At 54.6% G+C, this 26,785-nt stretch overlaps 1 protein-coding gene across 1 annotated transcript; it reads left to right on the top strand.

Annotated features, from left to right (window-relative positions):
• The first annotated feature begins 1,015 nt into the window (after positions 1-1,015).
• SLC6A7 (solute carrier family 6 member 7) lies at positions 1,016-22,047 on the top strand. The gene is made up of 14 exons (XM_017531309.2): positions 1,016-1,426; positions 5,200-5,383; positions 7,173-7,304; positions 7,490-7,724; positions 9,880-10,018; positions 11,420-11,554; positions 12,897-13,000; positions 13,127-13,251; positions 14,241-14,353; positions 14,470-14,601; positions 15,099-15,198; positions 15,392-15,492; positions 16,009-16,176; positions 20,408-22,047. The coding sequence occupies exons 1-14, from the start codon at positions 1,394-1,396 to the stop codon at positions 20,615-20,617; spliced, it is 1,911 nt and encodes a 636-aa protein (XP_017386798.1). The 5' UTR covers positions 1,016-1,393; the 3' UTR covers positions 20,618-22,047.
• Positions 22,048-26,785: the final 4,738 nt, after the last annotated feature.

The raw sequence follows: 26,785 nt of genomic DNA, 5'->3' as shown, positions 1-26,785 counted from the left end.
CCAAGCTCATGCTTTGACTTAAACCCCTCCCACCTTTTTTGCTCGGTGGGAGAGAGCAAACCCTTATTCTCATTCCTCCCCAGAGACTTCCCCCACATGTCGCCTGGTGGTAGGCCAAACAGATGTATGACTAATAAGTGAATTGGGACCCTTGTAAGAGTGAAAAGGGCATAATTTGTAATGTATCTGCTGGTCCGCTAGTGTATATCAGTCAGTCTCAGCAAACCAATGTGTGCCATTGCTCCAGCTCACAATTAATTACCCATCCTAGCCACAGGCTCACTGGACCCTCAGAACATTCAGAGGCAGCCGTGCATGGGCTAGCTTGTGGTCCATTTTACAGATTTGAAATTAGAACTTTCCAGAGTCCGTACTGCTGCTGGACAGAAAACCAGTTACTGATGATCTAAGCCACAGATCACAATGACACTGTGGCACTTGCCTGTCCCTTCTGCTCACCCAAACCTCCCCATTTCACTTTCATCTTAAGGAAAGGAGGGGAGTTGATGACCACTACTAGCCTAAAGGTCCATGCAGCCTGACTCTGTCCCCAGTGTCACTCATTAGCCCTGTGACTTTGAGTAAGTAACTTAGCTTTCCTGTCCCTCAGCTTCCTCATCTGTAGAATGAGAGTAACAACACCTGCCTCTCCAGGTTGACAAAATAGGACATCTAGTTCAGGACCTTGCACATTTTAGGTGCTCAATAAATATTGATAGATTGAATAATTGGACTAATGGTGGCGTGGGCAACGCACAGTCAGTGAATAAATGTTAACTGAGCACTTACTAAGTGCCAGGCCCTTTGTGCTAGATGTTTTCTGTGCTCCATCTTCCTGAATTCCTCACATTACTGAAAGGGAGGTGAGATTCTCATCCCCTAAGGTCGCACAGCAAAGAAGACGCAGCGGGGTGGGCTATCAGTGTCCAGACGCGTAGCTGGCCTCCCTCGTGGCCCAGCTGTGGAAAAGGAGTCCCAGAGAGGGCAGGTCACTTTCCCAAGGTCACGCAGGAGACCGAGGGTTTCCGTCGCGAACCCCCTCCCCATTCGCTCGGGGCCCTCCAATCCGCAGCTCTGCGTGCGGGGGCGCGCGCATCCCCCAGCCGTCCGTCCGTCAGCCGGTCTGTCTGGGTGTCTACGCGGGCGCAGCCGTGCACCCTTCCTTAGCCTCGGGCGCTGCGCAGGGACAGACAAGGCGTTCACAGCTCCCTGCCCGCACTCCACGACCGCAGCCGCCAGACGGCAGCGCCTGCGTCCGTGCCCGCCCCAGCCGGTGCGCGGGAGCCGCGGGGGCAAAGGCGCAGCGGCCGGCGGAACATCTCTTGCGCCCTAGCTCTCTGCACTCCGCTCCGGGGCAGCTGAGCTGCCAAGCCCCAGCCACCCGCCCTCCAAGATGAAGAAGCTCCAGGAAGCTCACCTCCGCAAGGTAAGGCACACGGGCGGGGGCGCAGGGGCGCGGGGGCGCACCTGGAGGAGGGCTGGAGAGACCCGCCCCCATCGAGGCCCCTGGGGAGGATCTGAGGGCGCACCCAAACCGGGCTCTGGGGAAGGCCAGGCTCAGCTGGATTACAGGGAAGGTCAGGGTCACCGTCTGCGCCCCACCTCTGCCCCCGCCATCTGGGGTTCTGGATGTAGTATGAGGGGAGCCCTGGTTCACTGGGCCAGGCCTGTGAACAGGTGTGTGCAGCCCTGGGAGGCGCGGGGTGGGGGTTGCCGAGGCCAGGCACCCACCTCCCCCTAGTCCCAATTCCACCCTAATGCTCCCCGCCAGGGGCTGATTGCCGGGCGTGAGGGATATTGGAATACCTGAGCGTTGGGCTGGACTCATTTGAGCGTGGGGAGGTGGGGGTATGGACCTGGCGGTCATCCACACTGAAGCAGGCTCCCAGAGCCTGCGGGAGGACTCTCCTCTTTCCTGCCTGCTCCTCCCCTGCCGGCACCTGCTCCCTCACCTGCTGCCTCTCCGCCCCCTGGGCTTTCCTGCTGAGACCCCAGGCTGCCCCTCAGCAGGGCTGGAGGGAGGCAACGACAGGGAGGATATGGGGAATGAAGATGGAAGCTGGGATAGGAGAGCAGCCATGGGCCCAGACCTCAGGCTCTTCCCACCTCACCTGGTGGGGTTGGACCTGTCAGCCAAGAGGTCATCGTGTGGGGAGGGGGAATATTGGGGGAAGCTTTCTGGCTTGTGCCCGTCCTAACCAAGGAGTCAGATCTCCTGAGTACTATTTCTGCAGCTCCCACTTGCCTGGTGACTTTGGACAAGTTCATTCTCTAACCTGAACCTCGAAGTCAGCACCAAAGCGGGCCCCATTGGGTGTGTGAGGGGTGGGGAAGAATGCTAAAGAGCTGGTAGATGTGAGAAGACTGTTTTCAGGGGCTGGTGTTATCAACCTCCCTACAAACACACACGCAAACTCACACACACACACATACACACACACACTCACACATTCATTCAAGTTCTCTGCTCTCAGGCAGCTGGGCTTAGAATCACTGTGGTGTGGTTTTTTTAATTCGCTGACATCACTGACTTCTTGGGACCATTTGTGGGTCTCTTGGGTCCTGTTTCCATTCCTTTCCACTCTCCTTCTCTTCCCTCTCTGCCCTCCCTCCCCACAAGAAGCCCTGTCCTTCTCTGCCACAGGGCCGCACATTAGGTAAATAGCCATGTTTTGCTCAGCGCTTGCTGGGTGCTGGGCTGGAGGGTTAGCAAGCTTTATCTCATTAATACTCCAACCTTTCTGGGGGCTAGGTCTTAGTAGTCCCACTTTATAAATAAGGCAACTGAGGCACAGAGGGGTGAGAATGACTGCTCACCTGCAGGCAGGCTAAGCAACCTAGAACCAGCAGGGCGGAGCGTTGGTTCTAGGTTGCTACCTCCTCTCAGGGTCCTCTCCCTTGGTCTCAAGCAGCGGGCAGGGAATGAGAAAATGCCAGGTTTCAGCAAAGGAGCAGCAGTGCTCAGAGATGAGCACTGGACTTGGAGTCTAGGTCCAAGTCTTAGAGCAAGACTTTAACTAGCTGTTTGACCTTGGGCTTATCTCTTCTCCCTGAAACTCGGTTTCCTAATCTGCACAATGATGAAGTTGGACTCCAGATTCCTAATGTCTCTCTCTGTCCTTAAGAGCCTTGCCTTGGGCAGTCTTGAGTCTCCCAGCCCCTGCTGTGGGTCCCTAAAGGTGAGCATGCAGGTCTGACAAACTCAGGTGTGTGTTCCTGCATGCCCCTGGGGTATCGAGTGGGAGACTCCGGAGTGGGAACCTCACACCCAGGCAGGAGTATGAAGCAACTCATTCAGCTTCCAGCCCTGCCCCAGCTATTTGATTGTTTTCTTCCGTCTCCCAGCCAGTCCCATCCTCCCTGTGCCAGCCTCCTGGGATTCACCCCATGGTGGGGTTGGGGACTCCAGTTGGGCTCCTGATCGGCTCAGCTTTAGGGGACCCCATCTCCTGCCCCTGAAGCAGAAGCAGGCTTCCCTCTGATTGGGGGAGGAGGGGGACGAGCTGGCAGTATCCTGCTCTTGGAACTCATGTCACCATGGAAACAGAGAACCGGGACCGCTCCGTGAGCATGGAAAGGGCAGTTTCTCTGGAGGGATCAGAGGAGCCTCATTACCGGGACCTCCTGCTAACTAGCCTGAATGGTGCTGGGGGGGGGGTGGGGTCTCAGGGTGACAGGCCTGCTCACCACCCAACGCCAGGACCAGTGTCAACTGTCTGCCACCTCATCCCTCCCAGAGCTTACCTGGAAGCGAGAGGTTCCTGGAGGCTGATGCTCACCCAGCTGGAGAGGCAGCCTCAGGGAAAGGGGCATCGGAGGGGAGGGGTGGGTTTCATGTAAGTCTGGGATCTGCCACTCCTGTCATCTCAGCATGTCCATGATCACAGCTAAAGAACTGCCGGGCATGTATTTGTTTCAACCCTTGCAGCCTACTTACTTTAAAAACAGCTCTTCATGCTCTGTCATTGTCACCGTCACCCATCTTAGTGCCTGGCTGTCCCTGTCACCACGGCCCCTGTGGCCAATAGCCAGCTTCAGGCAAAATCACCACTGTGGTCACCATCATTGAGGGTTTCTGAAGGAAGAATGCCCCATGGATCTCCCACTCACTTTGAAGCATGAAAGGAGACCTTAGGGACAGCTGGCCTCTACTCCCCTCTGTCCATGCATCTCTCCTCCAGGGACAGCAAGATTATGACCTTCTGAGACAGATCACGCTTAAGTACCTTCTTCCTGCTCATGAGCCAACATTCATAAAATTCACCCAGACCTCAGGCTCTCCCGCCTTGCCTGGGGAGGTTGGACCTCCCAACCAAGCTGTCAGCGTGTGGGGAGGGGGAGTACTGGGGGAAGCTTTCTGGCTGAAAAGTACCAGTCCTAACCAAGGAGTCAGATCTTCTTGGTTCTCAGTAGGCCCACTTTGAGCCACGGAGCATATGTGGACTCCTTCCCTCAAGGGAGTCCCAGGTCCCTCCAAGTCCTCTCCTTTCCACGCTGAGGGCTCCCGGCTTCTTCCTGTTGTCCTATAACCTCTTTTCCTGAACCCCCTCCAGTCTGGCCACCTGCCCTTTGGACATGCTCCATATCATCTGCATCTTTCTTAAAATACAGTGCCCGGAACGGAGTAGCCAAACTCCAGCACTGGTGGGTGAGGAGACCTGGCTTTCGCATCAGGAAGCCTTGGGCTGCAGACCTAGCTCTTCCACTCACCAATCTGCTAGAGACCTTGGGTATGTCATGACGCCTCTTGGAGCCTCAGTTTTCCTTATGGTAAAAATGGAGCTTAGATGAGTATTCAGCTCAAAGGGTTGTTCTGAGAATGACATCAGATGAGTGAGATGTCTAGCACAGTAGGCACATAAAAGTGATCAATACACATTAACTCTTACTAAGATCATCCTCATCCTCATCAAAATAGAACCATCCCTTGATTTGACCTCTGTGTTAGCCAAACTGAGGTCAGGGTAGCTTTGTTACTGTCTACGTACCCTGCTGGCTCTGTAAGTTTGTGGTCACCTAACATTCTGAGCCTCTCCTTCATAAGAGTGGGTTAGTCCAATTGAGAGCGCTTGATTATCTGGACTGATAGAGAGTGTCTTTAAATTTAGTCCTGTTCAAGTCAAGAGTTTTGTCTTGAGGTCACATTTCTAGCCTGGCCTCAGTGTTCTCCCTGGCCTCTTTGGTCTCTCTCATTGGCAGCCCGTCAGGCCAGACCTGCTGATGACCCCCAGTGACCAGGGTGATGTCGACCTGGACGTGGACTTTGCTGCAGACAGGGGGAACTGGACTGGCAAGCTGGACTTCCTGCTGTCCTGCATTGGCTACTGTGTGGGCCTGGGGAACGTCTGGCGCTTCCCCTATCGAGCCTACACCAACGGAGGAGGTATGGGCCTGAGGTCCTGTCGGGGGTGTCTGGGGTGATGGGCCAAGGCCCTCGGGTAGAGTGAGCTTTTTGGTGGCCTCAGCCACTGTCTCCTAGGCGACCTTGGGCAGAATTCATTGAAAGCGGTTTATAGTAACCTAGGGCTGGGAGGAGGGAGTTCACCCCGTCTTGTCCTTCATATCACCCAGGCCCTTCCTTCCTCCCTCTCATCCCTGGGAAGGGTACCCACATGGTTCCCTCTCTAAGGCTGGTCACACCTGCACGGTGAGCGGAGGGATCTGCCTCTGCTTTGTGATGAAAAGCTGTATCTGCCTGCCGATGATCACTGTGCTTTCAGTGCTCTCCCCACCCCCTCCTCCCCCACCTCCTCCTGAGCCATGCTCCTTCAATCATTCCCTCTCCTGAGTCTCCAATCTTTCCTCCTCTTTTGCTTCCTTCCATTCAGGCTGCAAACACAAAGTCTCTCCCATCTTAAACAAATTTCCTTTTGTCCCTGCTTCTCCATCAAGTGACTGTTCCAAGTCTCATTAGCAAAAGCTAAGGCTGAGCGCTTACCACCTGTCAGGCCCTGGGCTTGCCACTTTCTGCACCCATCTCATTTACCCCCAGTGATGACCCTACTGGGTGGGCACCATGGATCTGATGAGGTAGCTGGAACTTGAAGAGACCAATGTCCTTGCCCAAGGTCACACGGTGGCAGAGCCAACATTCCAACCCAGGACTACCTCCTCCCCAGCCAGTGGATTCTCACCAATACTCTGTACCTGCTCCTGTCTCTAGCAAACTCTTGAAGGAAGCATATATTGAGAAAGTGAGAGAAATCCAAATAAAGCTAGACGAAGCAAAGGATAAGTTTACCTGACTAGGCTGTGTGTGACTAGAGCTAGCCTCTGAAGCTCCAGGACCTGGATGCTACCCCTGGTGTCTCTCGGCAAGCCCTCTCCCCACATCCCTACTCTTCCTCTCTGTGCGCTGGCCTAATTTTGTCCGGAGACAGGCTTCCTCCCTGCAGTTGGTGGGGACAGGCCTCTGGGGGAGGTGGCCACAGACAACTCTGTAATCACTTCATCCTCAAATGGGTTTAGCAACCCGAGAGCTTTGCAGAACTGCTCTGTCTGAATGAATCTGTACAGAATTGCAGGGAAGGTCTCTCAGGGCCTGGCTTTGGCTAGATGCCCACTGGGGAAGGTGGACAGGGCGATGAACTCCCTCCTCCCAGCCCCAGGTTACTATAAATCACTTCCAACTTATTCTGCCCAAGGTCGCTGAGGAGGGGGTTGGTCGATGTGACTGGCAGCCCTTCTAGAGCCATATGGTGGTGGGCAGTTCTCTAAAGAAGGGACTGCCAATATGAGAATCAAAGGGGAAGGGCTGTTGGGCCCACGGAACCACAGGTGGAAGTCACAAGTGTCTGAGGCGACATGGTGGGGAGGGGCAGGCAGATAGAGTGGAGCCAGATTCTGAAGGGTGCTGGTTTCTGTACTGAGGAACCTGCACTTTCTTCAGTAGAAAATTCACACATTCTGTCCCTCATTCATTCATTCACTCCCTCAGCAGGCGTTTCTCAGTGTCTGCTCTGAGCCCAGCACTGTTCTGGGCACTGGGGCTCCAGAGGTGAGTAAATCCCTGCCGGCCACTCTGGCCCTCCGCAGTCTGGTGTAGAAGAGAAGAGAAGTGTCCCATCAGGTGTGGGGGGGGGGGGTCTGCAGGCCAGGGGAGGGGCTGGCTAGAGGTGGGCTTTTGTGGGGGCTGCCCCCAAGACGTTTGCTGACCACCCCGCTCCCGGCAGGCGCCTTCCTCGTGCCCTACTTCCTCATGCTGGCCATCTGTGGCATCCCCCTCTTCTTCCTGGAGCTCTCTCTGGGCCAGTTCTCCAGCCTAGGGCCCCTGGCCGTCTGGAAAATCAGCCCCCTCTTCAAAGGTGAGGCCTCAGGGAGGGAAGGGGCTCCGGGTCTGGGGGAGGCAGGGAGGTGGTCCCCAGAACCCCCGCAAGCTCCAGGCAGAGAGGGAAGTGAAACCCAGAAAGCTGCCAGCTCCCTGGAGGCCACCCCACCCGGCTGACAGAGGGCGTGGCCTGGGCAGCCCAGCAGCCTCTCCCCACACCAGGCGCCGGCGCAGCCATGCTGCTCATCGTGGGCCTGGTGGCCGTCTACTACAACATGATCATCGCCTACGTGCTCTTCTACCTCTTCGCCTCCCTCACCAGCGACCTGCCCTGGGAGCACTGTGGCAACTGGTGGAACACAGAGCTCTGCCTGGAGCACAGAGGCTCCAAGGACGGCAACGGGGCCCTGCCCCTCAACCTCACCTACACCGTCAGCCCCAGCGAGGAGTACTGGAGGTCAGGCAGCTGCTGCCCCCGCAGCACCTGAGGGGACCCTGCGCCACTGAGGGTAGCCAGAGGGCATTCCCAGGGGGCTCAGCGTGCACCGCCAAATGAGCCAGATTCTGAAGGGTGAGCTGATTTTGGCGGTGCATGCGGAGCACATGTGCTGGTGGCAGGTGGACCCTGGCTTTTAATCCCAGCTCTCCACCTGACCAGCTGTGTGACCGTAAACAATTTATTTGATTTCTGTTGCTTTATTTGTAGCGTGGGGGCAAGAATACTAGGTATCGCAGAAAGGTTGCCGTGAGGATTAAAGGAAAGGAAGCATATCTAAATAAATTGTGCGGTCCAGTCTGGTGCTGGACTGGATAGTAAGTGCTCAATAAATACTAGCTGAGAATGATGGTGATGATGCTGACAAAACGAATAGTAACATTTGGAGCCTCAGTTTCTTCCTCTGTAACAGGGGCTGGTAACAGTACCTGCTTCATAAGATGTTATCCAGTCATTTACCCACTCATTCATTTTTTTTGTTTTTTGAGACAAGAGTCTTGCTCTGTCACCCAGGCTGGAGTGCAGTGGTGCAATCTCGGCTCACTGCAACCTCCACCTCCTGGGTTCAAGCAATTCTCCTGCCTCAGCCTCCTGAGTAGCTGGGACTACAGGTGCACACAGCCACGCCCAGCTAATTTTTGTATGTTTTAGAGATGGGATTTCACCATGTTGGCCAGGATTGTCTCAATCTCTTGACCACATGATCCATCTGCCTCGGCCTCCCAAAGTGCTGGGTTACAGGTGTGAGCCACCACTCCCAGCCCATTCATTTTTTACTAAATATTTATTGAGCAACTGCTATATCATAGGTAAAGCACTTAGCATAAGGCCAAGACCTTACATAGTAAGGACCATCTCAGACTCATCTAACAGAGATAGAACTGTAATAAAGGATCGTCATCAGAATTAAACAACATAGTGCAGGTGAAATCATTATCACAGTGCCAGGCACATGGTGGGTCCTGCTGGGAATGGCATGTGTCAGAAACACGTTGCACTCACCAGCCTATCCCAATGCCCCACTTTATGGTCAAGAAAACAAAACTTTGTCACTGCATTCTGCATTGCAAAAAAAAAAAAGAAAGCCCAGAGGTTTGCTCAATATTGCTCAGTAGTTAGTGACAGAGGGAGTACTGACACTAAGGACTCCTGATTCCTGATCCTGTTCTGGAACATTCTAGAATGTTTCAGAAAACACAGACCCTATATCCCCATCCCGTCACCTACAAAGGACTGCTGTTAGGAGATTTCTCCCAGATAGGCTCCGTGTCTCGAAAGGCTTTGGTCTTTAACCTGCATGTAATACACACAGTTCATTCATTTGTCCACTTCAAGTCCATTTGAAGTGTCCACACCTGCTGAAGAGTTTATCGGACCAGTGGGAAAGGATTGGCCTGAGTTTGCAGCTTAAAGCCAAAGGATTTGATGCAGTCACCAGCAGTTGCCAGGGCTCTCCATGGCCATGTCACAGCCCACTCCATGGGTCAGCATACAGGCAGGAGGCAGCTAGATTGTCAGAGGGCTTCACTGAAGGGAGTTTAGTGAAGGGACTTTTCAGAGGGTCACAGAAGCCACAGGGAAAAATGAAGCATCAGTGACTAGCAACAGGGAGAGCTGTCACCACCCCTGAACCTAAGAGACAAATGGGAGGGAACCAGGAGAGAATCAGAGCCTTGGAAAAGAGGCTGTCCAAAGAGCACAGTCATGGCCAGGCCCCGGATGGTGTGTGTGTGTGTGTGTGTGTGTGTGTGTATTGTACACATGTATATGCAAATACCCAGACCCCTCATTCCTCCCCCCACTCCAATCTCCCGCTGTTGCCTTCCATCAGCCAAACCCACACAGAAGCTGAAGAAGAAGGAAGAAGAGGAAGGCTGGTCTCAAACTCCTGTCCTCAAGAGGTCTTCCTTCCTCAGCCTCTCAAAGCTGAGGAAGGGGTAAGGTCTGGTGAGGCCAGCCTCCTGAGCCAGAGTTGGTAGGAGAAGGATGAAGAGGGACCAAGAGTGTGTCAAGTGGAGAAGAGAAGTAGGGCCCTGTGGGCGGGACATGGCTTGACTCCATGTCTGTGGAGCCTGGTGGGGTGACCAGGGGACACTGAGAACTTTGTCTTCCACAGCCGCTATGTCCTCCACATCCAAGGCAGCCAGGGCATCGGCAGCCCTGGGGAGATCCGCTGGAACCTCTGCCTCTGCCTGCTGCTGGCCTGGGTCATCGTGTTCCTCTGTATCCTCAAGGGTGTGAAGTCTTCGGGCAAGGTGAAGCCTTGTGAGGGGCTGGATGGGGTGAGGGCTTCCTGGAGAAGGCAGGGCATGGACTGAGCATAAGAAGATGTTGAGACTTGAGCCAGGAAGAGGGGAAGGGAGAGAGCATGGGGACTGGGGGATGAGTGCTGCCTGAACAGAGACGTGGAGGTGAGGACGCACCAGGGCTCAGCTGCTTTGCTAGACTGGAAGCTCACCATGGCAGGGTCTACATTCAGATGTATCCTGACCCCGTGCTTGGCATTTTGAATGAGCTCAGCAAGAGTTTGTTGAACGCTTGGAGTACGAGTACATGAGTCAGGCTCTTTGAGATGCAGGTGACCAGAACCCAATTATCACACTCAGTTGGAAAGTCTAGAGGGTGTGTTTCAGGTGCAACTGAGTTCAGGGGGTTCAATTAGCATCATCAGGAAGCTGGTTCGCTGGGTCTCTCAGTAATGCTTCCTTCCAGCTTGGCTTCCTTCTGAGGCTTCATTCTTCTTGAGGTCACCCTAGCAGCTCTAAGCGTACATCTAAGCTTGGTAAAGGGTTGTCTTTCCCCAGTTTGCAAATATCCCAGAACTGAGTCCCATTGGATGAGCAGGGCTGTGCATCCATCCCTGAATTAATCCCTGTGGCTGGGAGGATGGAGTGCTCTGCTTGGCTGGGCATGGGTCACATATCCACCCCTGGAGCTGGGAATGGAGTCAGCTCCATGGTGGGAAAGTCAGGGGACTGTTATCTGAAAAAGGCAAACTTGAGACTGGAAGACAAAACCAAGGATGTCTACTTTAGGTGGTGGAGGGGTGGACAGGATAATAAAGCCATTTTGAAAAAACTCAGAGAACTTCAGGATGGTGTGCCCTATCATTGATAAATCAGAACTTGTCTCCTCTGCAAGGTGCAGATGATATGAGTATGGTTTACGAGGAACAGAGCCTTTCAAGACAAAAAAGACAGGGTAGAAACCTTATAGAAAGAGAGGGGAGCTTATGGTCAAAGCCAAGGCAGTGAGGCTGTTGAGACCTGATGGTGTTTGCTGAAGGGGTGGCTGGAGGTTTGGGAAGAGGAGAGAGGGCGGAGTGAGTTTGGGAATGTCGAATGTCTGAGGATGATGCAAAGTGGGTTTGCAGGGGCAGGGACTGGACACGGGGAGGAGGAGGCTTTTATAACCAACAATGGCGGCCCGGACCAGGGGCTGCAATGGAGATGGTCCTGGGAAGCAAGGTGATGGTGCTTTGCTGATGCTGGGTGTGTGAAGGGAAGAGGGAGCAAAAGAGAAGCCTCATGGATGGAGGCCGGTTCCTGGCTTGGGCTACCCAATGTCTGGGGGGCAAGTGCCACAGATGAATTTACAGGGAGTGGCACAGAGAGAAGGTCCCTGATACCATTGGCTCCTCACATACTATCTCTCAGGTGGTGTATTTCACGGCCACGTTCCCCTACCTCATCCTGCTCATGCTGCTGGTCCGCGGAGTCACCCTCCCAGGGGCCTGGAAGGGCATCCAGTTCTATCTCACCCCCCAGTTCCATCATCTGTTGTCTTCCAAGGTGAGCCCCTCAGGGTGGGGGGCAGGTGGGGTCAGGCCTGAGCTGGAGAGTGGAAAGAGGGCTCCCTGGGACGCCCCAGTACCAGGCACTCTGCTCAGCCCTTCTTGTGTCTTTTTATGATTTATTTTTCTATTTTTAAATTGACAGGTAAAATGTTATGTATTTATCATGTACAACATGATGTTTTGAAGCATATGTACTTGGGGGAACTGTGAAATCCAGCTAATTAGCATATGCATGATCTCACATAATTATCATTTTTGTGGTGAGGACACTTAACATCCACTCTTTTAGCATTCTCCAAGAATACGCTATAGTGTCACCAGCTGCATGTCATACTTCATTTATTATCCTTAACAATCCTGCAAACACTATCCTCCTCATTTTACAGAGGGTTAAACTGAGTCTGGAAAGTGTTTAATAAGCTTAAGGTCATACAGCTAGGGGATCGCAGAACAGGGATCCCAGCCCAGATCTGTGTGACTGTACAACGCAAGGCGGGCATTAGCGATGGTACTGACAACCAAGGTTAGCATGTATTGACCGATGACTGCCTGGCCGTGCCTGAGTGTTTTGCATGCATGTAGTGATTTAATCCTTGCTCCTCCCATGAAGTAGGCACTATTCACATCCCCTCATTACAGATGGGGATCCTGCAGTTTAAAGGGGTGGCCTGGCTTGCCCGGGCTGCACAGCTAGAAAGTGGTGAAGCTGGGGTCCAAATCGAGGTCCCAGGACTCCAGAAAGAAAGCAAAGGGGTTGTGCAGATACAGGGGATCTTATGGCCAATACAGATCCCCTGAACGCTTTCCGTTAGGCTCTACAGGTATTGATCGACTTACCACCTATGCAACTTACGACCATTCGACTTTAGGACCACAATCGCTAGCCACGACTGCGCCGCATCTGGCAGCGCAAACGTTGCCCAGCTGGGCGTACAACAGTGCGGACCAGCTTCCGGCAGCACTACCATCTCCGTGTGCACCGTTTCAACTGTACATATAGCCTACGCAACTTACGACCAAATCGTGTTACGACCGGTCTGCCAGTCCCAATCGTGGTCGTTAAATTGAGCACTAGCTGTATGTCCTTCAGAACTGGATCGAGCTTAGAGAACATCTTCTAAATCCTGGGTGGGAAACTGAGGCCTGCAGAGGGGAAGGGACTTGCTCACATCCCACCGTGTAAGTGTTGGGGCAGGCTTTGTTCATGGTCCATGTCACTTGTGAGTGAGGCTCGTGACCATGCCATCCCTGGACCTGTCACACCGTCATCATTCACCACCTTCCTTCTCTGTTCTTGACCCTCTGCATACCCTCCCTTTCCATCCTCCCCGGCACAGGTATGGATTGAAGCTGCTCTTCAGATCTTCTATTCCCTGGGTGTGGGCTTCGGGGGGCTCCTCACCTTTGCCTCCTACAACACGTTTCACCAGAACATCTATAGGTCAGTGCCCCACAGCCTCCCAGACCCGGGGTCCAAAGCAGGGAGGAGAGTGGCTGGCCAGGGAGGGCCTCACAGGCTGAAGGGAAGGCCCACTCACCTGGCCCACACCTGGACTTCTTCTGGTAGAGACACTTTCATCGTCACCCTGGGCAACGCCATCACCAGCATCCTGGCTGGCTTTGCCATCTTCTCCGTGCTGGGCTACATGTCTCAGGAGCTGGGCGTGCCTGTGGACCAAGTAGCCAAAGCAGGTGGGCAGGCTGCCAGGCCTCGGTGGGGTGAGCGTGTGTGTCGGGCAGAGCTGGGGCTGGGCTGCTGGACCAGCAAGATTGTGGAGGGGGGCCAGGCACGGTGGCTCATGCTTGTAATCCCAGCACTTTGGGAGGCTGAGATGGGCGGATCACTTGAGGTCAGGAGTTCAAGACCAGCCTGGTCAATATGGTGAATCCCCATCATATTAAAAATTCAAAAACTAGCCAGGCATGGTAGTGCATGCCTGTAATCCCAGCTACTCAGGAGGCCGAGGCAGGAGAATCACTTTAACTCGGGAGGTGGAGGTTGCAGTGAGCTAAGATCGGGTCACTGCACTCCAGCCTAGGCAACAGAGCAAGACTCCGTCTCAAAATAAAAAAGATTGTGGATGGGTATGTCGCATGTGTGCACATATGCACACATGTACATGCAAAGGAACGTGTCCTAGCTGGTCTCTGGCGGTCCATGTGCAAGGGGCTGGGTGAGCAAACAAATGTGCATTAGCCCATGTCTGGAGGTAAATGATTTTCTGTGCAAGATTGTCCTGTTTTGTGCCTTGGTTGTACAAATAAGTTATATTGTGTGTTGAGGTGTCTATGTGCAAGTGAAAAGGGTAAGAATGATCTTGTGAATCACGGTGTCTTGTGCCAGTGGATGCATGTAAGTGTGTGTGTTAGTGGGATTATTTGTACCAATAATTGTGCACATATCTTTATTTCAATGAGGTTTTATATTGGGGTCTTGTATTTGTTTATACATGTACTAATTAACTGATTGATTCTATCAGCCTATGTTTATTGAGCACCTACAATGTGCTAGCCTCTGTCCTGGGAATTAAGGAAGTGTCAGGGGGTGCATTTAAGTGATCATCTCTGGGTTAGGCTAAGCAAGCGGCCCAAATGGGTGTAAGTGGCCGTGTGTGTCTGAGTGTACATATGGGAGCCCACCGCATGCCCCAAGCTGCTGACCCCGTGTGCCCTTGGCCCAGGCCCTGGCCTGGCCTTTGTCGTTTACCCACAGGCCATGACCATGCTGCCTCTGTCGCCCTTCTGGTCTTTCCTTTTCTTCTTCATGCTTCTGACTCTCGGCCTGGACAGCCAGGTGAGCCTCATCTATGGCAGCAGGTACTGTGTGTGCGTGTGCGTGTGCGTGTGCGTGTGCGTGTGTGTGTGTGTGAGGGGTAGAACTGTGACCCCCAACCCCTCCTCTCTCCCCAGTTTGCTTTTCTGGAGACCATTGTGACAGCTGTGACGGATGAGTTCCCGTACTACCTGCGGCCTAAGAAGGCGGTGTTCTCAGGGCTCATCTGCGTGGCCATGTACCTGATGGGGCTGATCCTCACCACTGACGTGAGTGGCGCTGCAGGGAGGATGGCAGGTGGGCGGGACAAGGGCAGATGCCTGCGACAAGATCTCTGGCCCGGCAGAGCAGTCGCTGGGCCACCTCTGTCTTCCTCTTTTCGAGGACCCTAGACTCTCCCGGTCCCTATCTCCCAAGGGAGGCAGCTTGGCCTTGTGACCCAGAGTCCTGGCTTTGGAAACTTAGTCTGCAAGATCTGGGTTCAAACTTCACTCCTGCACTTGCTGAAGGGGCTTCAGGATAAATGACTTCCCCTCCCTGAGCCTGTTTTTCCTCGTTGGTGAAAGGAGGTTTCTATAATAGACGGCTGTCATGGGACTCAGATAAGATGAGGCCTAGAAGGGTTGAGCTGGCAGCCAGCTGTCGCCCTGTCATCTTGTGTTCCCAGCCAGCATGGCTGCTTCCTGCTCACTTCTTGCCAAGAGAAGGGGCTGCAGCAGAGAGCGAGGCCCGGGGAGGGGACACGAGAGCTGTGCTTGCATTTTAGGGGGGCATGTACTGGCTGGTCCTTCTGGATGACTACAGCGCCAGCTTCGGGCTGATGGTGGTGGTGATTACCACATGCCTCGCCGTGACGCGGGTGTATGGTGAGAAGGGCCATGGGAGGCGGAGTGGAGGATCTCTGCGGTGGGAGAACGGGCATCTACCCTGGGGCCCCCCCAGTACCTGGGTCCCTGGTCCTCAGGGCCAGGGTTTCCAGTGGGGGCAGTTGGGGTAAGGGGCTGCTGGCGCTTATGGGGCCTGCGGGTGGGGCCATTCCTCCTCCCCTCCCCTGTGCAGGCATTCAGAGGTTCTGCCGAGACATCCACATGATGCTGGGCTTCAAGCCGGGCCTCTACTTCAGGGCCTGCTGGCTGTTCCTGTCCCCAGCCATGCTCTTGGTAACTGCAGCGGGCGGGAGGGTGGCTGGGTGGGGCCCCAGAACGGAGAGCAGGAGTCCTCTCTGCACGTTGAGTCTGGTAGGGCCACCGTGGCCCACAGTGAAGGGCTGTGGGGTGATTACCAGGACCCTAGTCCATCCCCTCCCCCGATGCCCCCAGCTTCTGTAGCTGTGCTGGGCGTGGCCCTAGTCCCATTGGTTAAATGGGTGGGTCTTTCCTGAGCCCCAGGGCCTCAGGATTGGAGCCTTTAGGCTGTGCTTTCTGTCTTGGGGCTGGAGCAGCTCAGGGATTGGGGTGCTTCAGAACTGGGCTGCTGCGGGTCTTGGTGTTGGGTCTGGCTCAAGCCTTGCAAAGGCTCCAGCGATGGACCACTCCAGTTCTGGTACAGTTTAGGATCCTGGGTAGCTCTGGGCTGGACTGTCTCAGGCCTTGGGCTGGCACTGGGCTGGGCTACCTTGGGCCCTAAGGTATTTTCGAGAAAAGCCCGCAGTGATGCTGGGAGTCCCCGTCCTGCAGGCCCTGCTGGTGTATAGCATCGTCAAGTACCAGCCCTCGGAGTATGGCAGCTACCGCTTCCCACCCTGGGCTGAGCTGCTGGGTATCCTGATGGGCCTGCTGTCCTGCCTCATGATCCCAGCTGGCATGCTGGTGGCTGTGCTCCGGGAAGAGGGCTCGCTCTGGGAGGTGAGTCTGCCCACCCTGCCCACTCTCAACCTTCCTGACCTGTGGTCTGATGCTGGGTCCCCCTGCTGGAACGGAAAACACCTGCACCCACACCTTATCCAGCTTCTTCTTTTTTTTTTTTTTTTTCCATTTATTTATTTTATTGCATTTTAGGTTTTGGGGTACATGTGAAGAACATGCAAAATTGTTGCATAGGTACACACGTGGCAGTGTGATTTGCTGCCTTCCTCTCCATCACCTACATCTGGCATTTCTCCCAATCCAGCTTCTTTTAGCCTGAGGAGACTCACCTGGGCTGAGGCAGATTCAGGGGCTGGAGTCCTGCCCTGTGGCACTTTGTACCACGTGACACCTTGGGGGAGGGGCTGGCACAACCCAAAGACCACTGTTCACCAGGGACCAGCCCCAGGTCCCACCATGGGTTGGGTTGGCGGATCGGGTCTTGAACTCAGGTCACCAGCCCAGAGCTTGCTTCTGGAACTCAGGATCAAATGACAACAGTGAGGGACCCCAGAGGGCAGGCTGTCACCCTTCTCCTGTGCCCAGGAGTCCTGTTGTGTCCCACTGGTGGCCCGGGATAGATGATGGTGTGAGTCCTGCCCATGCCTAGGGTTCTGGGGAGTGACTCAGATAAGCATATAGAGTGCACTCGTTTGCCATGGGGTCTGAGGCCTTGGAAGAGGGGAGTAGTGACCTTTGCGGGCCAGCAGAAGTGGTGTGGTCTGAGCCTCACTGTGCCCTCTCAACACAGAGCCCTGCACTTTTGCAGCCCCTGGTGTGGCGTCCTCGGGTGGCAAGAGGCCGTCATCATGAATGCAGCTTGAGTGAACCCGATGGACAGCATCCAGAGAGAGCATGGAGGCACCCACAACACACACACCCCACCAGAAGTGCGCGGGAGCCAGCTAGTACTGGTTCATGAGAGCTAATCCTTAAATATTCAGGAATGCGTGAGCTAGGCGTTAAACCATTGGTAGCTAGAAATTGGCAAGGGTGGAGATGTTTACATCACAGAAAATGGCTACAAAGCGGGCCTCCCCTGCGCCCGCTTTCTGCTTACCAGCCCATTACTGCCTCCTCCGCTTCCCCCACATAGCTCTCACCCCTCAGCTGCCCCCGCTACAAGGCTCCACCTGCAGGGGTTGCTCAGAGGCAGAAGTGGTTTATGCCTCCCCCACCCCGCTGCCAGACCACTGACAAAGCTCAAAGTCTAGCCTCTGTGCTGCCTCCAATTGCTGTGTGACTTGGGGCAACCTCCTTCCCCTCTTCGAACCTCAGGAGCTGCACCTCTGCTCCTTGCTTGAGAGCCAGGGTACCTGCAAAGGGAAGAAAGACAGGGGAGTTGCTCAGGGTGGAGGCTCCAGCTCCTAGGAAGCTCACGTCCCCCAAGCCTTGCTAACGAGCCACTGGGAATGCTGGGCTCCCCAGCAGTCACCACTGCCCTGCTGCCCTGCTCCCTGTCCCACAGCCAGGTGGAAGAGGCATGTTTTGGGGACTCAAGAGGAGTGGTGAGCACTGCGGAGGAGGCATTCCCCAGCTCAGGAGTGCCAGCTTCAGAGGCCAAGGCTTCCAGCACTCACCCTAGGATCAGAATCCTGCCTCTGCCATTTGCCAGCCTTGTGGCCCTAAGCAAGTTACTGCACTGCCCTGAACCTCAGCGTCTCTGGCTTTATTTTTATTGTATTTATTCATTTTTTTTGAGAGAGTCTTGCTCTGTCACCCAGGCCGGAGTGCAGTACAGTGGAGACAGTGAGCATAGTATCCAATAGGTGGTATTTTTTTTTTTTTGTCATTTTTTGTTTGCTTTTGGAGACAATTTCACTCTGGCACCCAGGCTGGAGTGCAGTGGCACCGTCTTGGCTCACTGCAACCTCCACCTCGGGTTCAAGTGATTCTCCTGCCTCAGCCTCCCAAGTAGCTGGGGTTATAGATGCCCACCACCACGCCCAGCTAATTTCTATATTTTTAGTAGAGGTGGGGTTTTGCCATGTTGGCCAGCTTGATCTCGAACTCCTGGCCTCAAGTGATCTGCCCACCTCGCCCTCCCAAAGTGCTGGGATTAAGTCTCTCTGTCTTTAAAGTGGAGACAGTGATACCTACTTTTAGGGCTGCTATGAGAAGAAATGGAGCTTATCAGTATAGTCTGCATTGTGAAAGGCAGAAAAGCAAAATACTGTAAAGGTTCAGGATGCGGTCAGGATGGGTTCAAATCCTGGAGCCACCACTTCCCACCTGTGTGACCTTGGCCGACTTAACTGATCTCTCTGACCTTTAACATTCAGATAATAACAGTGCGGGCAGATGGTAAAAGTAGAGATACCCCTCTCATCAGGACACTGTAAAGATTAAATTAGCCAGTGCTGAGCACAGAGCTGGAGTGCAGTGGGTGCTCAGTTTTACACCAGGGTTCTCACAGGAGGTGATTTTTCCCTTGGGGGACATTTGGCAATGTCTGGAGACATTGTTGTTTGTCATGAAGGGGAGAGGGGCTCAAGGGGGGGTGCTCCTGTCTTCCAGTGGACAGAGTTGAGGGACGCTGCTGAACAGGACAGCCCCACAACAGAGAATTCTCCAGACCAAAATGTCAGGGCACTCAGGCAGAGAAACTTTGGTCTGAGCACCCCAGTTTTCAGCTGGAAACAAATCGAAGTCCTTGTTCTCAGGGAGCTTATATTTTAGCATGAGAGACAGGCAATAAACAAATATACAAAGGTAATCTTTGCACTTAAAAAAAAAAAAAGAAGCCGGGCACCATGACTCACACATGTAATCCCAGCACTTTGGGAGGCTGAGGTGGGTGGATCACAAGATTAGGAGTTCCAGATCAGCCTGACCAACATGGTGAAACCCTGTCTCTACTAAAACTACAAAAATTAGCTGGGTGTGTTGGCGCATGCCTGTAATCCCACCTACTCAGGAGGCTGAGGCAGAAGAATTGCTTGAATCTGAGAAACGGAGGCAGAGGTTGCAGTGAGCAGAGATCACGCCACTGCACTCCAACCTGGGCAACAGAGCAAGACTCTGTCTAAAAAATAAGAAGAAGAAAAATACAGGAATAAATGAAGAATGGTGCTTTGGCCAGGATGGTCAAAGAAGACCCCTCTGAGGAGGTGACAGACCTGACTAAACCGAGAGGGTGATCCATGCAGGTATCTAGGGTGAGAGCATTCCAGGCAGAAAGGCAACATGTGCAAAGGCCCTGGGGCAGGGGGCTGGCACGTTTGAGAACACATGGAGGCCAGTGCTGCGGCTGGAGCAGAGGGGGTGGATGGTGGAGCTGATATCAGGTGGTAGACAAGGCCCAGGAGCTGGAGGCCCTGGTGCACACTTTGGATTTCATTCCCAGTGAGATGAGCAGCCATTGGCAAGTTTCTGAGCAGTGGGGTAGCATGCTCTCAACACATCTTCCTAAGTATCACTGCGCTGTGAGTACCGAGCTGTGGGAGACCCCGGGTGAGGGCATCACACATGGTATCTCCCTTAGAACCTGCCCAGCGGGCTGCCCACATGTTAACTGCCTCGTTTCTTTAAGGATACAGGGGCTCTCTCTTCTCCCTGGCAGGGCAGGCAGAGGGCTTTGGGAATGTGGTTGAGGAAGAAGCAACTCTGTAATCTCTAGGCTTAGTCATCATCTTAGTCAGCATCCTCCATCCATGGAAACTGGGGCTCCACGAGGGAAAGGTCAGAGGCAGAAGGAGGCAGGTCGGGGCTGGAAGGAACTAGGAAAGCCAGCTGCAAGCCCACCTCAGTTCTCCCGGTTCACGGCTCTTTTCCAAAAACCCCCAGCTCCTTAAGACAGCATTTAAGGGAAGCCTCCTGGATAGGCATTCAGACGCTCAGAGGAGGGGCCTGCCGCATAATTATAGCAACAGCCGCCACTTCCCAGGCCTAACTCTGTTCCCAGCACCCTGCTAAGTGCGTCATCTCAGTGCCCTCACAACAACCCTATGACGGGGACCGGGATTCCCAAGTTACAGATCAGGAAGCAGAGCACCGAAAGCCAAGCGGCATTGCCAAGAGCCGTCCGGCTTGAAGTAGTAGAGCAGGATTCTCACCCGAGCAGGTGGATCCCTCCTCCGGGGGGGACGTCATAATGCCCCCTCCCCCGGGGTGCTGTGGCCAGGACTCACCAGGTGATGTGGTCAGGTCTTTGCTGGGTGCCTGGCCACAGCGAACCCTCCACCAGCGCTGCCTGTTTCCTGTTTTCACTGCTGTCATTGCTTTGCTGCAGCGGCTCCAACAGGCCAGCCGGCCGGCCATGGACTGGGGGCCATCGCTGGAGGAGAACCGGACGGGCATGTATGTGGCCACACTGGCTGGGAGCCAGTCACCGAAGCCACTGATGGTGCACATGCGCAAGTACGGGGGCATCACCAGCTTTGAGAACACCGCCATCGAGGTGGACCGCGAGATTGCAGAGGAGGAGGAGTCCATGATGTGAGGGAGGAGGCAGGTGGGCAGGAGGCCCTGCCCAGGACCTCACAGTCCCGTCTTAGAAGACTGCAAAGGCCAGCTGTGCCCTCTGGGATTCTGAGAGGCTGTGGGAGGTTGCCATAGGGATGCCAGTCCCCCAGTGGAAGTCCCTCCTGCAGCCTCTGCCTCTCCTGAAACCTCTGACAACCCCCTACACGCACACAGACATACTCAGACCCATCAAAGCTGAGAATGATCCAGCTCAGCCCTACTTTGCAGATGGACATCCTGAGACCAGGAGGGGAGGGACTTGCCCCAGGTCACGTGGGAGAGGGGACTTGACCCCACACCTCCTGACCAGCCAGCTCCCTTTCCCATGGGGCAGCTGGCACCACCTTCTCATCTCTATTCAGGGCCTACACTCCTCCCTTTTTGGGTGGAGCCTGTCCCCACACACCTCAGCACAACCAGAATCTTGAGCTGGGCAGGGAGGGTCAGAGCCACAGAGGTTCTCAATGCTCTGAGGCCCTGGGGATCAAGGGTCAGTGAGTTAGGTGGGGAGCAAGATCCCTCGGGGCTCCTGTGTGCAGGCCTCCTGAAGGAGGTGGGAGCTCAGGGCCCTGGAGGATGGGGAAGGTTTGCAGAGAGAGGAAGAGGGCAGGGTAGGGAGGAGCTCTGGGCCGGAGGATGCTGAGCTACCTGGGCAGAGACCAAGAGGGTTGGAGACACTGGTTTTACCAGATTACAGGAGGGTTCAAGCCAGAAGGAAAACTAACAGGGGGAGCCAGGGCTGATGGGTGGGCAGGGATTTGCATGATGAAGAATATCATTCCGGGTCTATGCAGGGGGGATCGGAGGGGACAGGGTGGAGTGGGGAGGCCTGTGGAAAGTGGGAAAGAGGTGCTGGTGGCCTGAGCCAGGGTGCTGGGGCTGCAGGTGGGGAAAGGAGGCCCCAGCACTTCAAAGAAGGCCACCCCTTCACCCACTGGACCCCAAGCTGCACAGGCTGGGGAGGTAGGAAGAGTCACTGTCAGGGCCCAGGGCCCCTTTCTTCCCATCTGCCTTGTCCTGGCAGCCTTCAGTGTCTCCTCCAGTTCCAGGAGCCACAGGGAAGCTGGCCTTGGTTATTGGTGACAGGACAACCATGAGACTAGGAAGGAACTCACACACGTGGCTGGCTGGTCCCAAGGTCACCCACCCTGCTCCAGGACATGGGTCCTGGGCCCGGCGTTGGGTAGAGCCAGAGGGCACAGGGTAGCCCTTGGTACCGTGGGTCCCTCAGGGAGGAGGGTGGGTGCAGAAATGCCTCAGCATGGCTCATGCACACAGCATTCTCCCTCCTGCGGGACAGGGCTCCCCCATGCAAGTGTGGCCAGCCTCTGTGCCTGTTTCCCGCTGCGTCCCCCCATCCCCTTGTGTTCTGTTGGCTTATTGTTAATAAAATGAGGCCATGCTCCTTACCCTGTCTTCTTACTGCTGAGAGCCATGAGGTGGGCAGCACAGGGTCCCCAGCTCCCACTGGACGGGGAGGAAACAGGCTCTCCTGGCTTCTGCCCTGGCTCTGACCTTCCCCTATGGCAGTGGGGGGCGGGGGTGGGTGGGGCTCAGAAAGGAAGACAACTCCAGGCCCTTAGAGACTACTAAGGTTCTCTGTTATACAGACAGATAAACTGAGGCCCATGGAGGGAAGGAGACTTGCTCAAGGTCACCGAGTCAAACCAGGCAGATCCTGGGGCAGCGAGCAGACCCCGTGAGCATTCTCCTTACCCAGGCCCGCTGCCTTCTTCCCCCTCCCACTCCTCAGCCCTGCCAGCAGGTGAAGGCTGAAGCTGAAGACCAGGACTAGGAGGAGCCAAGAGTTTCCCAGGCGGGAAGAATCTCCGGGTTCCACCCACCCCTTCCTGGCAGGGCCTTGTCATATAAAAGAGCCCCAGGGCCTTTCAAATGCGAGGCGCAGGTGTTTGCAAAGGCTTTGATTGGGGGTGGAAAGGAAGGGCGGCTGCATATTTCAGATATTAATAAATTTCCCCTAACAAAGGCCCAGACCCCCCTCCCACTCCTCTTTGTTTGGGGCTCTGGGTGGGGGGAAAGAGATGAATTTGCTAATTTGCAAAGCGTGTGAGAATGGCCTTCGGAATTCAGGTGCTTCTTCCCACGGGGCAGGCTCCATCCAGTCCTGGTGGCAGCGCCCTGGTCCTGAGCTTTCTCTGCGTGCTCTGTCTGGGGAGGCACGGGCATGAGGCCATGGACTTTCGAATATTCCTCACCAGGCTCTCAGCTGTGGCCAGGTGTCCTGGAGTCAGGAATGGAGCATCTTGGGAGTCCAGGCTTCCCTTCTCCGCAGATTCCAAGTGTGAGGTTGGAGGGTTCTAGGAGTCGTGGGTCCCACCAGCTTCACTTCCTCCTGCCCCCCCTACCCCTGCCCCACTCTTGCCACTGGGCCGGCGGTCCCTGTCCTGCCCGCCTGGCCCAGTCTCCCAGTTTCTCCTGCTTTTTCTATTTCCCCTGCTCTCAGACAGCTTTTCCTGCCACCCCACCTTCTCCTCCCTCCGTTGGCGGCAACATCTCCCAACTGCCCTCTCCTGATCCCTGTATTGACTTTCGGTATCCCTGGCTCAGAACTGCCACCAGCCTGAACCTGATTACAGTGGAATCTGACTGGGGAACAGGGAGCCCGCAGCTCAGAGGAAACAGCCCTGTCTGGATTAGGATCCCAGCCTGCTATCCCTGAATACCCTACCCACATGCCTAGAGGGCCAGTCGGGAACCTAGGTGAGGAAAGCTGTTGGTTTGAGCTGGAGAATATATGCAACGGACCCTCGGCAAGTGCTGGAGAGACAAGAGGGAGTGGTGAGGACTGTGGCGAACTAGAGAAGAAAGCACATCTAGCTTAAGAGGGAAGCCACCTCTCAGAAGTGCGGGCCCAGGCTGCCAGATCTCCAGGCTTTTTAAGGGCAGCTGGAAATCTGGATTTTTTTGTGAGCAATGTCCCAATGTGCAATGTGAATGACTGATTTAGAAGTTGTAAGAGGCCAGGCATGGTGGCTCACACCTGTAATCCCAGCACTTTGGGAGGCCCAGGGGGGCGGATCACTGACGTCAGGGGTTCGAGACCAGCCTGACCAACATGGAGAGACCCCGTCTCTACTAAAAATACAAAATTAGCCAGGAGTGGTGGCTCATGCCTGTAATCCCAGCTACTCAGGAGGCTGAGGCAGAAGCGTTGACTGAACCCGGGAGGCTGAAGTTGTGGTGAGCCAAGATCGCCCCATTGCACTCCAGACTGGGCAACAAAAAGCAAAACTCCCTCTCAAAAAAAAAAAAAAAATTGTAAGCACGGCTCAATTAGGGCCTCCTGTCAGCCTCTCTGCAGCAGATTACTCTGCAATTTCAGGGGATGAGCAGCCCAGAGGGGTTGCCCAGGTCCCACAGGGAGAATGTTCTGGAGCTGAGGTCAGGCCCCAGGGCTCTCCACCCTCCCAGCCCTCTACTTCCTGTCTCGTCTGATCTGTGTGACTGTGGACCCCTGAACTTGGGAGGCTGGTGTGGCGCCTTGAGAGGCATCGTAGGTGCCTGGCTGGAGTGTGGGGTAAGGTGCCCCGGGGCCCTTCCTTCCTGTTCTGGGGCTTGCCAGAGGGTGCCCTTGGGCACCAGGAAATGCTGAGTTGAAGAGCCTGGCCATCTGCAGCCACAGCCAACATGTGTTCTCTGCGGCAGGGAAAGAGGGAAAGCAGTGGAGGGGCAGGGGCTCCTCCACACACCATTAGGTAAGCCATATTCCTGAGGCCAAGTGAGGGCCAACAGGCTCCAGGGGTCACACTGGTTACCTGAGTGTTTGGTCCTCAGTGGCCCCCGAGCCCTGTGTTCCCTTCCATCACCCCAGCCCAGCCCGTGCTCCCATTGTACCCTGAGCAGACCCAGGCTGTCCTGCCCTCCAGCCCTGGCTTAGGCAGTGCCTTCTGCCCTGAGCCAGTGTCTTCCCACCCACCCATTGGGATCCTAGCCATCCTTTAAGTCCCTCCTAAATATGCCCTCCCCTGTAAGCCTTCCTCAATTCCCCAACCAGATGTGGACGCCTAGAATCTTCAGGGGGTCTGATTCAGCCCTGCGTCTGGCGAGTCCTGACAGCGCAGCCCTGCCTGCCCAGGGCGCTCACATCCCTTTGAGACAATGCATTTTGTTTCCATATAGTGAAGACTCTTATGTCATGCTCCTTGGACCCCAGAGCACTTTGGGGTTGCAGCAGGGCTTGGTGCAGAAGACAGCCTGCTCAGCCACACTGACCTGGATTCATTCCCAGCCCTGCCCCTCCCTGGCTGTGTGGTTTTGGGGAAGTCACTTAGCCTCTCTAAGCTCTCATTCTTTTTTTTTTTTTTTTTTTTTTTTTGAGACAGAGTTTCACTCTTGTTGTCCAGGCTGGAGTGCAATGGCGCGATCTCTGCTCACTGCAACCTCCGCCTCCTGGGTTCAGGCAATTCTCCTGCCTCAGCCTCCTGAGTAGCTGGGATTACAGGCACGCGCCACCATGCCCAGCTAATGTTTTGTAGTTTTAGTAGAGACGGGGTTTCGCCATGTTGACCAGGATGGTCTCGATCTCTTGACCTCATGATCCACCCGCCTCGGCCCCCCAAAGTGCTGGGATTACAGGCGTGAGCCACCACGCCCGGCAGCTCTCATTCTTTTACCTGTAAAATGTGGGTAATGACAACTCCTGCCTCGTAGCAGCATCACCCAGGGGCTTGGTGGGCGTGCGATACAGTTGTTGATTAGAGGAACACATTTGTGTCTACCACCTCTGCCCCACTACCAACTCCTCCAGCACAGAGATTGGACTCTCATCTCCCAGTCGCCCCAGTGACTCCGCAAGGCTAGTTCACGGCTTTGCACCACGAAGCATCAAACTGAACACAGTTCTTTGGTTCTTTGGTGGCTCTGGGGATATCCAGCAAAGGGTTAAGACAGCTGCAGGCCCCTCTGAATTCCTCGTGACCCTTAGTTGCTGAGCCCCAGGGTCTGCGGTGGACAGGCTCCTCCAGACTCATTTTTTGCTGGTGGCTCATGGAAAGTTTGGTTCTCTGAGCTCCAGGCCACTCCCTCCGGGGCCTGAGTCCTCGCTGAAGCTGGTCCTGCCCTTGAAGGGTGTCCAGGGCCGCCTGCCCATCCTTGGATCCTCAGCCAGCATTCCCCCTGCTCCGTCTCCGCCTGACTTCCTGCCGCCTTGGCCTTCTCCCCCAGGACAGAGTAGCAGCCCGCCCCCTCTGGCCATGGGGAGGCCTCCTCTCAGCACCCCCATTCAGAATCACTTTTTGTTTCAGGAAAGAAAGACTTTTCCTGCTCAAGTCCATAGGCTCTGTGAGCAGCAACCCTAGAAAATTGCAGCCAGGGAGCCAGGTTCTGTAATCCAGGGAGCTGGCGCCTGTAATCCCAGCTACTCAGGAGGCTGAGGTCATAGGACCGTCTGAGGCCAAGAGTTCAACACTAGCTTGAACAATGTGCCAAGACCTCATCTCTACCAAAAAAAATTTTTTTAATAGCCAGCCTTAGTGGTCTGTGCCTATAGTCTCAGCTACTCTGGAGGCTGAGGCAGGAGGATTGTTTTTTGTTCTGTAGAGTGTTTTTGAGACAGGCTTTCCTTCTGTCATCCAGGCTGGAGCGCAGTGGCGCAATCACAGCTCACTGCAGCCTCAACCTCCCAGGCTCAAGCAATCCTTCCACCTCAGTCTCCCTAGGAGCTAGGATCACAGGTGCACACCACCACGCCCAGCTACTTTTTATTATTAAATATTATTATTATTATTATTATTTTGTAGAGACAGGGTCTCACTTTGTTGCCGAGGCTGGTCAGGAACTCCTGGGCTCAAGCAATCATCCTGTCTCAGCCTCCAAAGTGCTAGGACTACAGGTTTAAGTCATCTTACCCAGCTGGATCTCTTGAGTGACAGGGTAAGAAGCCGTCTTTAAAAAGAAGAAGAAAACCGTGGGCAGTAGGAACCAATGAGGCCTTGGACTGGCTGGTCAGAGTGGGCCGGGCTCCGCGGCCCCACTGAACGTGCTGCTTCACCTCTCTGAACCCAGTGTTCTCCGACTGAAAAGGAGAGAATAGCTTTCCCTTTGCAGGGGATTCAATATGATAAATTAGATGCTCAATACATGGTTTTTTTTTTTTTTTTTTTTTTTTTTTTTTTTTTTTTTTTTT

The sequence above is a fragment of the Cebus imitator genome, unplaced genomic scaffold (assembly GCF_001604975.1).
Source record: "Cebus imitator isolate Cc_AM_T3 unplaced genomic scaffold, Cebus_imitator-1.0 Scaffold71, whole genome shotgun sequence".
Lineage (NCBI taxonomy): Eukaryota > Metazoa > Chordata > Mammalia > Primates > Cebidae > Cebus > Cebus imitator.
Note: the sequence above shows the minus strand (reverse complement) of the source record. Positions and strands in the feature narration are given on the sequence as shown.